Source organism: Ovis canadensis, chromosome 4 (genome assembly GCF_042477335.2).
Source record: "Ovis canadensis isolate MfBH-ARS-UI-01 breed Bighorn chromosome 4, ARS-UI_OviCan_v2, whole genome shotgun sequence".
NCBI classification, from domain to species: Eukaryota; Metazoa; Chordata; class Mammalia; order Artiodactyla; family Bovidae; genus Ovis; species Ovis canadensis.
Window position 1 is genome coordinate 120,064,584 of NC_091248.1, and position 12,537 is coordinate 120,077,120.

General features: G+C 43.1%; 1 protein-coding gene across 6 annotated transcripts in view; it reads left to right on the top strand.

Moving 5' to 3' along the window:
• The window catches only part of MGAM (maltase-glucoamylase), a 103,547-nt gene that overhangs the window by 71,605 nt on the left and 19,405 nt on the right, over positions 1-12,537 (top strand). For all 6 annotated transcript variants that reach the window (XM_069588599.1, XM_069588601.1, XM_069588604.1 and 3 more), the window contains 9 exons: positions 11-211; positions 2,754-2,908; positions 3,988-4,156; positions 4,439-4,535; positions 5,602-5,714; positions 6,579-6,704; positions 8,194-8,322; positions 8,557-8,667; positions 9,189-9,251. In XM_069588599.1, coding sequence (XP_069444700.1) covers positions 11-211; positions 2,754-2,908; positions 3,988-4,156; positions 4,439-4,535; positions 5,602-5,714; positions 6,579-6,704; positions 8,194-8,322; positions 8,557-8,667; positions 9,189-9,251 — 1,164 coding nt within the window. The remainder of the gene's footprint in view (positions 1-10; positions 212-2,753; positions 2,909-3,987; positions 4,157-4,438; positions 4,536-5,601; positions 5,715-6,578; positions 6,705-8,193; positions 8,323-8,556; positions 8,668-9,188; positions 9,252-12,537) is intronic.

The following is a 12,537-nucleotide window of genomic DNA, read 5'->3' on the forward strand; positions in this document are numbered from 1 at the left end:
TACTTTTCAGGAATCCAGTTCCCCTGGAGTCCCTTTTTGCTATTTCGTCAGTGACCTCTACTCTGTCAGTGATGTTCAGTATGACTCACACGGGGCCTCAGCTGTCATCTCCTTAAAGACTTCTCAGTATGCCTACTCCTTCCCCTCAGTACCTGTGAACTCCCTCTGCCTGACTGTGACCTACCATAAGGATTACATGCTGCAGTTTAAGGTATGTGTTGACAGTATACGTATCAAGTTCCTACTTCTCACTTTTTTAGTTTCATTCTTTTTTGCTTGTCAGGATCACAGAACCATGCCATCAGTTTGCTCTTCTGAGTTAGCCATTGAAAACTGTCGCGTCCTTGGCACACACTTTCATAGTTTTGTTCTCCATCCATTTGGGGTAGGGATCAAGCAAGGCAAATGTGTCTTGATATTTCACATGGGCTTTTGAGGCACTGTTGACAATGGAGGCTTTTTTCCTGATTTTTTGACAAGTGAATTTTTGCACACATTAAATTTGTGACTTTCAGCAACTGAAAACACATTGAAAATTAGCTGATGTACATAGTTTATCCTACATGGGCTTCCCAGGTGGCCCTAGAATCTGCCTGCCAATACAGGAGATGCAGGGGACGCAGATCCAAGCCCTGGGTCGGGAAGATCCCCTAGAGTAGGAAACGGCAACTCACTCCAGTATTCTTGCCTGGAAAATTCCAGGGATAGGGGAGCCTGGTGAGCTACAGTCCACGGAGTCACAAAGAGCTGGACAGGACTGAGTGACTGAGCTCACACACAATATACTAGATCATTATCCTAAGAGTAATTTGGGACCATTGACAGGACAGTGAGGCCTGGTCCAAACTACCCTTTGAAATGATTACTGTTTCTACCATAAGAAAAATGGTCGGGAGGACAAGGGTGAAAAAGGAGACAAGCTAGGACGCTACCAGTTGGGTAATCCGGATGAGGTCCTGAGCTTAGACTAGGCACAGAAAGGCGAGGGAGACCTGGACAACTTCAAGAGAATAAGAAGTAGCATCATGGGATCTGGTGATTGATTACAAACAGGCCATGAGGGAGGGAGAGACTTCAAGACAACCACCAAGTTTCTAGCTTGTGGCTCCACATGGATGGCGCTGTCATCCATGAAGGGGAACCAGAGGGGGAACACTGGAAAGATTTGGGCTTAGGCAGAATACAGGGAAGAACTCAGTTTTGGACACTGAATTTGGCATATATGAAGTACCTAGAAGAGTGTACTGGTTTCTTTTTCTTTCATGATTTAATGACATCTCAGGACAAGTGATGGTCTGTTTTTCGTTTTTTATTTCTGTAATTTTTTTAAAAAAATTGGGACATAGTTGCTTTACGGTGTTGTGCTAGTCTCTGCTGTACAACGAAGTGAATCAGCGGGTGTATACCTATATGCCGGACCTCTTTCCCATTCGTCACACCCCTCCAGGTCACCACAGAGCCCCGAGATGAGCTCCCTGCGCTATACATCAGCTTCCGCCTAGCTATCCGTTTCACACAAGGCAGTGTGTGCATGTCATTCCCATTCTCCCAGGTCATCCCCTCGTTGCCATGTCCACACATCCATTCTCCACGTCTGTGCCTCTGTTTCTTCCCTGCAAATATGTTCGTCTGTACCATTAACGATGGGCTATTTTTACGGTCTTTTTCACTATTGAATTATAAGTTTCTCGAGGACAAGAATTTGTCCTTTCGTCTTTGTACTTCTGAGATGTAACACAAAGCCGAGTAGATAGGAAGTTCTCAATGTGTATTGAGAGAGTAAAGATTCAAGTAAGTGTGCATTGCCTGAAAGCTTCTTCACAATCTGATATCAACCCCGACTATGAATTCTTCTACATCTTGTAATGCAGGGATGATGCTATTGTATCTTTCCATCCTCACCTTTGTATTGGCATGTGGTAGGTGTCTAGTGGGTTTGAAATAAATGAACTCACTCAACTTTTCAGGTTTAACTCTTCCCTGCTCTACCTCCTGGATGATACAATAGCTCTCTCCAAAATAATTGCCTCTTTCTTTTAATTCTCTGTGCCATTGCATTTATTTCTCTGCCAGGAATGACTTGGTTTTCTTTCTGTGCTTGATTAATGGCTGTAAAGCTTTGAAGATTCAGCCCCTTTCCCCAGGAAACCATCTCAGTCTTCTGGAAACATTGATAGGCATTTCCTTCCCTGCAATCTCACTCAGGTGTTTTGGGCACACTCTTTCACCTTTCATGTGAATTTCTTAAAAGCAATAACTGTGTCTTACTCAGTTTAGTAAACCTTGTGTCTAGTACAGTATCAGGCAGGAATATAGTAGGTACACAGTGAATCAATTGAGACCCCAGTTTTTAGTGAGAATATCTATGACTATTTTAATCAAGAAGAGTTTATGTTTTTTAGGGGAGAAATTTTTTTCAATTCAGAAAAGTTTTCAGGTAGTCATGTACACTGACACGCCCACAAACAAAATAATAAAGAATATATCCATAAATTCCAGACTGATTTTCCAAGGTAGAACCGATGTGAAAATAATGTGTTGCTCTAAGAGGATTTAAAAATAAGTTTGGCAGACTCAGATCAAAATGATAAATCTGACATTGTTCTTCAATTTGTTAATTAAGTTCCCAGTATCATGAGCTTAAAGAAGAGAAATATAGTGTTCAGACTCTTTGTCAAAGACGTCAGGTTTCTGCTAAGGGTATAGGTTTCAAGACTACCATATTTACCTAAAATCTGTCTCCTCTGGTCTAGATTTATGATCCCAACAACAACCGCTATGAAGTTCCAGTCCCTCTCAACATACCCAGCGTTCCATCTGGCACCCCTGAGAGTCAACTCTATGCTGTCCTCATCAAGGAGAATCCATTTGGGATTGAAATTCGCCGCAAGAGTACAGACACTGTCATGTTAGTGGCCCTTAGCCTGATTAGGAGTTGATGATCCCCCGTGTCCTTGCCTGGTCCAGTGTCCTTGGAGATACCCTGCTCGAAGCAATGCACCAGCCACTCCCAGATTCTTGAATAAGTCATTTCCCTCTGTTCTTATGAGGACTCTTTAGCGTCCTGGAAGTAATTCCTGAGTCAGCTGCATGTACCTAGGGGTTCATTCAACCAATTTTGATGGAGTGCCTTCTCCATATTAGGTGGTTATAGAAGATGAGGTCTCTCTTTCTATGACAAAAAGAATAAGGAAATAACAAAAATAATTTAAGTTAAAATATGCAGAGATTTAGATAGTGACAATGCTATGCAGGAAAAATCACAGGGTAATTGATAATTATGGGGAGGTGACTGCATTTGATACTGTGGTCAGAGTTGATGTCTCCAAGGAAGTGAGCTTTACATAGGACCTTGGGGAGGAGAAGGAGCCTCCCATGTGGAGATGGTAGAAGTGGGCAACATTTCAGACAGATTGAGTAGTCAGTGTACAGGCCATGAAATAGGAGTCAACTTGCCTTATGAAGGGGAAAAATTCCAGTGTGGGTGGAGTAGTTTCACAAATAAGGAGGTAAATGGCAGGAGATGAGGCTGGGGTTTAGGTAGCTTCAAATCAGGAATGGCTTTGAAGACTTCACCAGATGCTTCAGTGAGAATCACTGAAGAACTGTAAACAGGGGTTGACATGATGTGAGATACTTAAAAAAAAAAAAAAAACAACTCAGGATGCTGCATAGCAGGTGGACTCTGGTGGGGCAAGAGTGGAAACTAGGGCTGCTGTGAAGTGGGGCAACTGAGATGATGAAAGTGATTAGATCTGGCATTCTGGAAGGACCGCTGAAGGGAGGGAGTGATAAAGGAAAGCAGAAGAAAGATGCTGGCTCCTGGACTTGCAGCCCTGGCTGCTGTGATTATCTTAATCGTACTGACTTTATGTTTTGTGTGGGAGGTTCACAGGAAATCAAGAGTTCAATTTCCCTGAGACTCTAGCGGCTTGAAGCCGTTAGAACAGCCCATTTCTTTACCAAACATGCCCTCTTGTGTTGCAGCTGGGACTCTCAGCTCCTCGGCTTCACCTTCAATGACATGTTCATCCGCATCTCCACGCGCCTCCCCTCCCGGTACCTCTACGGCTTCGGGGAAACTGAGCACACAGCCTTCCGAAGAGACTTGGGATGGAACACGTGGGGGATGTTCTCCCGAGACCAACCCCCGGGGGTAAGGGCAGAGCACTTGGGATCTGGGTCGTTGCCTCTGTCCACCCACACTGCCTACACGTCACGCAGCGGGTGTTTCCTCTTCCCACTCCCGACTCGGAGGCTCACAGTCTGCTTTTAGACAAGCAGGTCGACTCCCAGGCTCCTTTGTTTCTTATGTGTTCATTTCACAGAGAAGACTAGACACACCTTTTCAATCAATTTGTTGAGCTTTTTTTTTCTCAATCTCTCTTTTCAATCTCTGTCTTTTAACCTCCTGCCCTTTTCCCCATGACTCTCTCAGTACAAGAAGAACTGCTACGGTGTCCACCCCTACTACATGGCAATGGAGGAGGATGGCAGTGCCCATGGAGTGCTCCTGCTGAACAGCAATGCCATGGGTAAGGTGATGCTGGCATCTTCTCTGTTTTTGTGAATCAGTCCTTCTTGAGGAACTTCAGAATGTGTTCAATCATGTTGCCCTGAAGTCAAAATTATTATCTTGTGGACAGTGTTTTTCTTTTTTTTTTCTTCATTCTGTTTATTTCAGTTCAGTAACATGTAGTAAGGGCTTCTGTGGTGGTTCAGCAGTAAAAACCTGCCTACCAGTGCAGGAGACACAGGTTCAATCCCTGGGTCAGGAAGCTGCCCTGGAGAAGGAAATGACAACCCACTCCAGTAGTCTTGCCTGGAAAATCCCACGGATGGAGGAGCCTGGAGGGCTGTAGTCCGTGGGGTTGCACAAGAGTCAGATACAACTTAGCAACTAAAAAACAACAACAAAATGTACTAATAAGAATTAACTCATTTGGCATAAACAGTGTAGGATGGGATAGCAAAATCAAGGGAGTCCCAAGCGTCCTAGAGGTTAGTCAGTGGGAGCCATTTATATAATTTGAGTTAGTGATGAGAGTTTGGTCAGAACACTCACTCTGGTGGCACGAGGGTGTAAAGAAAATTTGAGTAGTATATTGGAAAGACAGTGGGGAATCAAGAGTAGAGTTAAAGAGCGTGCTTGTGAAAACTGGAGAAATCTGAGTAAGGCCTGTATCTGAGTTAATAGTAGTAGATCAACATTAGTTTCCTGGTTTTGATGACATACAATGGTTATGTAAGAGTTATCATTGGGGGATGCTGGGGGAAGTGTCCAAGAAAAGTTTTAGGTACTATTTTTGCAATTTCTTATAAGTCTTAAACTGTTCTGAAATAAAATCAATAATAGCAGTTTTAAAAGAACAGAAGGACAAAACATATAATAAGGTAATAGGTGCATCAAAGAGAAAAAAAATCCAGGCATATGCCCTGAAGACTTTCACTTAACTTTTAAAATTCTGTGTAGGTTTAGTACAAATTGCCTTCTCTCAATACTCCACAATAGAGGCATAGGAAGAAGGAGAGTGTATGAACTTCAGGGGTAATTTCTCACTTGAATGTTTCCATATTGATTGGAATTTTCTGCATTTCCAGATGTGACCTTCCAGCCCTTGCCTGCCTTGACATACCGTACCACAGGAGGAATTCTGGACTTTTATGTGGTTTTAGGGCCAACTCCAGAGCTTGTCACTCAGCAGTACACTGAGGTAGGAGGGAATTCAGTTGGTTACCCAGTATTTATACAGCACTTTCTGTAGTTCTTAGATGATAACTGAAATTGTTGGTCTTTCTGGGTGACAGGTAGGTTATAGAATAATGAACAATAAATCTATCCCAATAACTTAAATTCATAGCCTCTCAGAGCATTGCAGAGTAGCAGAAGTAGTAATAGTACCGCTGGTTATAGCTGGCAGTGGCAATGGTGATCATGGTGATGGTGTGATGATGGTGGTGATGGTGGTGATTGTGTGATGATGGTGGTGATGGTGGTGGTGTGGTGATGGTGGTGGTAATTGTGGTGAGGGCGGGGATAGTGGACATGATAACTGTGGTCGCAGAGGTCGTCACAGTTGCTTTGGCATCAGCCAAACAAACAGTGTTATAAAACTTACTCTATGTCGCTGATGTATTACTTGCTGCACGTCAGATCACTTTCCATATATTAATTCACTCAGTCTTCACAAAACACTATGAAACAAATACGTTCTTATCCTCGATTTACAAGTGAAGAAACATGTATGAGAGGTTATTTCACTTTTGTCCAGAGTCACATAGCCAGCAGAGATTGGACCCTATAGGGCAAGCCAGGCATTTTGTTTCTGAATTTCATGTTCTTAACCAGCAAGCTAGAAATCACTGGAAACAGGAGTAAAGTCAGATTTTCAAGAGAGGCCAAGTCTGGCAGGATGATTTCTCCAAGTTATCCTAGTGGCTTTGCACCCTCTTTGTCATCTCTGGGTTTGAGTTTGCTGATTATCTAACTGGGGACACTGGAAAAACATTATTACTTTGTGTACAACTTTAATCCAAATTCTTCTTTTTAAGGACTAAAATTTCTGTTTATTTTCTAGTTGATTGGTCGGCCGGTGATGGTTCCTTACTGGTCCCTGGGGTTTCAGCTGTGTCGCTATGGATACCAGAACGACTCTGAGATCGCCAGCTTGTACGATGCGATGGTGGCCGCACAGATCCCCTATGTATGTCGTCAGCCTGTGGGGTTCTGTCTCTGGGACCTCGTGGTCAGCCCTTGTCTCAATGTCTGCATTTGTCTGATTTTTGTCAGTCTCTACGAAATTACAGAGCACTTTCTCATACAGGATCACGCTCAGTCTCCCTCTACCCAGTGGTCATAATATAAGCAGGGGTGTGTGTGTGTGTGTGTGTGTGTGTGTGTGTGTGATTGTCCCCAGCTCGAAGAGTCACAGTGATTTGCCAAAGGAGGGGGGCGTTGGGTCAGCTCTAGGGTTCTTTCTACTAGATCGTGCTTCCATTTCTTTCACATGACTTCATGGCATCTAGTCAAAAACATCCTTGCTACCTTGTAAAAGGTGAAGAGTAGTTTTGCTTCGTTGAAAGAAATTGACCCAAATTCAGTCAGACCATTGTGTCTGTAGATATAACCTCAGTTCCGACACTTCGCCAGCACTAAAGCTCAGTGTTCCCCCAGCTTTGATCTAATTCTTGGTTGAATGTAGGGATCTTGGGATTGGTTTCCAGAAGAAATATGTGTGAGACAAACTTCACCTTTACTTGAAGATGAGTTGTTTTTTAGTCTCTAAGTTATATCTGACTCTTTTGTGATGCCATGAACTGCAGCCCTCCAGGCTCCTCCATCCATGGGGTTTCCCAGGCAAGAATACTGAAGTGGGGTGCCATTTCCTTCTCCAGGGGATTTCCCTGACAAAGATATTCAACCCGCATCTCCTGCTTTGGCAGGCACTGCTGAACCATTGATTTTTCTATTAATCAATATTATTCTCTGAATTTTCTCTTGTTTCCTATTAATGTAAAGTCTAGCATGCAATATTTTATTCTTAATAAGAAAGCTGTGTCTGATTACCCTCAGGATTGTAGTTCCAAAGCACTTAGAGATGCTTTTGTTTGTTTTATTTTTAGTGGATTTACTGTCCATATTGTGTTAGTACTGTGCTAGTACTGTGTTAGTATATTATTTTGTCTGAATCTGAACCCCTGATACCTGAGTTGGCTTCCTGGAAGACGTAACTGTGTTTATGCTTTCAGTTCAGTTGAGTCGCTCAGTCATGTCTGACTCTTTGCGACCCCATGGACTGCAGCATGCCAGGCTTCCCTGTCCATCACCAACTCCCAGAGCTTGCTCAAACTCATGTCCATCCAACCATCTCATCCTCTGTTTGCTCCTTATTCTGGCCCTTTACAAAGCACTCTCATCGACTTTTTTCGTGTATCTCCCCAGACAAAATTGTGGAGGTCAACATTATCATTCTGCTTTTTGCTAATTTAGTTTTTTTTTTCTATTTTTACTACTAAAAGTTTGAGAATTAGGTGAATTTTCCAGAACCTAATACCTAGCAAATGACAGAGGTGGGATTTGAAAGAATCAAGAAGATGCCATCTGAACTTCACCCCTGGTTACTGGCCCTGGTTACTGGACCATTGTTCTCGCGTGGACCTGGGCTTGTGTAAGTTTCCTCTGTCCTCTTCCAGGATGTGCAGTACTCGGACATTGACTACATGGAGCGGCAGCTGGACTTCACCCTTGACGTCGAGTTTGAGGGGTTTCCAGCTCTGATTACTCGCATGAAGGCCGATGGGATGCGAGTCATTATCATTCTGGTTAGTTGCTATGTGACTGGGTGGAGTCTGTTTGGAAGACTGAATGGACTTTGGTGGAGAAAGCTTTATGTGTGTTTTCTTTCATGCTCTGAGTAGAGAAATTAAGTATATTTCCTTGGGTTCACAGAAGCACGGGTGGAAGGCATGCCTCCTCTTGGGAGGAATTCTCCTTTTCCCTACCCTGAGTCATTCTCTGGCTTTGGTTTCCTCACCTGATCTGTGCTTTGATTTTAGGACCCAGCCATTTCTGGCAACGAGACCAAGCCCTATCTGCCATTCACACGGGGTGTAGAGGATGATGTCTTCATCAAAGATCCGAGTGATGGGAGCATTGTCTGGGGAAAGGTATGCTCTGAGCAGTGATTCACTAATCCCCACACTATCAGTGGGTTTGCACATTTTTTTTTCTTTTTTCCATTTGGACTTTGAGGTCAGAAGTTCTCATATTTTCCGTTGATATTTGTCACCACTATTAAGGAATTTTAAAGGAATGTGTGTGTACATTGTGTGATCCAGTTTTCTCTAGATCAGTCCTACAAGAAAATCGAAGTACTATCAGCCCTAGAACAAGGTCTGTAATTTCTTGTGTGCTTAACCCTTCAGTTGAATCCAACTCATTGCAACCCCATAGACTATAGCCCACCAGGCTCCTCTGCCCATGGGGTTTTTCATGCAAGAATACTGGAGTGGGTTGCCATTTTCTTCCTCCAGGGGATCTTCCCAACCCAAGGATTGAATCCGTGTCTTCTATGTCTCTCGCATTGCTGGTGGATTCTTTACCACCTGAAAGCCCTATGGTTTCTTAGGAAATGCTATATAAGAGAAATTATCTAGTGCATTGCTTTAAAATATGTTTCTCTTCCCAGGTCTGGCCTGATTTTCCTGATGTGGTAATAAACAGTTCTCTAGACTGGGACAGTCAAGTGGAGGTAAGGGGCTTGTGTGGATGTGGGGGATCAGGGATGTCAAGAAGGTACCACCGTGCTTAGGATGCTGGACATCCCTGTGCTGTGAGCACAGGCGAGATGAGGAAACTCACACAGGGAACATGTCCTGTGCATCTCTCTGTGCCAGTCGCTTTGCATGCAATAGTTTACCCCAGGTGGGAGGTAGGTATTTTTATGCTTTGCATAAGTAAGACTCAGAGATCTTAAATTACTTGTGTCCATGGTTTCAGGTGACAGAGTGATGGTTTCCACTCCATGACTCTCAGATTATAAACATCCAGGAAATTTCCACTGAATGAAACCTCCAAGAAACGCTGTCTTTTGACTGAATTAGTATATTTATTCTTCCCTTTGCAGTTTTTGCTCTGAGTATCCTTTTCAAACAGTCTCTCACCCCTGTCTTTCCTGATTGGTACATCTCTCTTTTGGGGGGTAGCCTTCTCCATCTTCACTCTTACGAATCCCCCCATCTTTCCTTGGGTTTCTCAGCTTTGATCTCTTTTTCTTTCTTTTGCTGTGCTGGGTCTTTGTTGCTGCACGTAGGCTTTCTCTAGTTGTGAGCGGGGGCTGCTGTCTAGTTGTGGCGCACGGGCTCCTCACTGCAGTGGCTGCTCTTGTTGCAAAGCATGGGCTCTAGGCATGTGGCCTTCAGAGGTTGTGGCACACAGGTTTAGTTGCTCCACGGCATGTGGGATCTTCCAGGACCAGTGATCAAACCTGTGTCCCCTGCATTGGCAGGCAGATTCTCAACCACTGGACCACCAGGGATGTCCCTCAACTCTGATCTTACCTCCAAGTTTCTAGCCATATGTTAGTGCTTGCTCTCTCCTGGGAGCAGGTTCTCACTTATCATGGATCTCAGATGAGGATCCAAGGGAGAGAACCTAGCATCCTGCAATCTCTGTTGTTTCTCACAGAAGATCACTTGAAGATTGGTGGTCCAGGCAGGCCACATGGACATAGGAGTCTGCCAAAGAAGTTCAGGGTCATGGGCTCCTTGACTTTTACTTACTTATTTTAGTTTTTAGTATTTTCCTCCAGCTGAACTGAGGTATAATTGATAAATAAAATTGTATATCTGTAAAGTATACAATGTGATCATTTGATATACATGTATATCATGCAGTGATTACCAGAATCAGGTTAATTAACACATCCATCATTTCAGATAGTTGCCGTTTGTGTATGTGTGTGGGGAGAACCTACTCTCTTAGCACCGTTTAAGTATACAATACAGTATGATTAACTAAAATCACCACATTGGATATCAGGTCCAGGAACTCATTCATCTGATAAATGAAGGCTTGCAACCTTTAACCAGCATCTCCTCATTTCCCCACCTCCTCACACCTGGTGATCACTATTCTACTCTCTGTTTCTATGAGTTCATCTTGTTTTTCTCCGATTCCACATATGTGAGATCATACAGTGTCTGGTTTTCTCTATCTGGCTTACTTCACTTAGAATAACGCCTTCTAGGTTTATCCATGTTACTGCAAATGGCAAGCTTTCCTGCTTTGTCATAGCGGAGTGATATTCCACTGTATACACACACACATACATACACATGTTCTTTATCCATTCATTTGTGGGCAGACACTTGGGTTATTTCAACGTCTTGGCTATTGTGAGTAGTGCTTCAGTGAACATGGGACATATCTCTTCAAGATACTAATTTTGCTTCCTTTAGAGGATATACCCAGAAATAGGATTGCTGGATCACTTGGTAGTTCTATTTTTAAGTTTTTGAGGGAACTCCATAGTGTTTTCTGTATATATTTTCTGGCTATACCGGTTTATATTCCCACCAGCAGTGTCCAGGGAGTCCCTTTTCTTCACGTGCTTGCCAACACTTGTTATCTGTCATCTTTTTCATAAAAGCTGTCAAAACAGCTTAGCATTGTGGTTTTAATTTGCATTTCCTTGATGATTAGTGAAATGAAGAAGCTTTTCGTGTATCTGTTGGCCATTTGTAGGCCTTCTTTCCAAATATGTCTGCTTAGGTCCTTTGTCCATTTTTAAATCAATTTATTTGTAGGTTATTTTCCTTGTTTTTGAGTTTTATAACTTCCATATGTATTTAAAATATCAACTCATTGAGTATTTGCCTGTTAAATATTTTCTCCTGTTCTGTAGGCTGCCTTTTCATTTTGCTGATTGTTTTTTTGTGGAGAAACTTTTTATTTGATGTATTTCACTTAATTTTCTTTTGTTGCTAGTGCTTTCGGTGTTGTCAAATCCAAAATGTCATTGCCAAGACCAGTGTCAAGGAACTTTTTCCTGTGTTTTCTTCTAGAAGTTTTATGGTTTCAGGTCTTACTTTTGAATGTTTAATTCATTTTGAATTAAGTTTTAGAGCTTCCCTGGTGGCTCAGAGGTTAAAGCATCTGCCTGCAATGCGGGAGATCTGGGTTCAATCCCTGGGTCATGAAGATCCCTGGAGAAGGAAATGGCAACCCACTCCAGTATTCTTGTCTAGAGAATCCCATGGACAGAGGAGCAGAGTCGGGCACGACTGAGCGACTTCACTTTCACTTTATGAGCAGTATAAGATAGGAGTCCAGTTTCATTCTTTTTTCATTTTATTTTTGGCTGTGCTGGGTCTTTGTCACTGCACAGGCTTTTCTCTAGTTGGGACAAGCAGGGGCCACTCTCTAGTCGTGATGCTCGGGCTTCTCATTGTGGTGACTTCACTTGTTGTGGAGCATGGGCTCCGGGCATGCGGGCTTCAGTAATTGCAGTTCCTGAGCTCTAGAGTATAGCCTCAGTAGTTGTGACACACGGTCCTAGTTGCTCCTAAGCAAGTGGGATCCTCCCGGATCAGGAACCAAACGAGTGTCTTCTGCACTGGCATTCACTGCATTCTTTACCACTGAGCCACAAGGGAAGCCCCGGTTCCATTCTTTTGCATGTGGATATCCACAATTTTCTTTTCTCTATTTTGCCCACTCTACCCAATTTGTAGGATCTTAGGGGATTGAATCCAGGCCCCCAGCAGTGGAAGCATGGAGTCTTAACCACTGGACCACCAGAGAATTCTCTTCATGTTTTTCTAACACTGTTAATAGAAGGCTACCTTTCCCCATTTATACTCTTTGCATCTTTGTCAAAAATTAATTGACTGCATATGCATTGGTTTATTTCTGGGCTTTTCTATTCTGTTCCACTGATCTATGTGTCTATTTTTTTTTTTTTTACCAGTTGTTGTTTTCGTTTACCTGCTAAGAAATGGGGCCAGGTGGGTACGTCATGGGTTGAGGATGAGGGG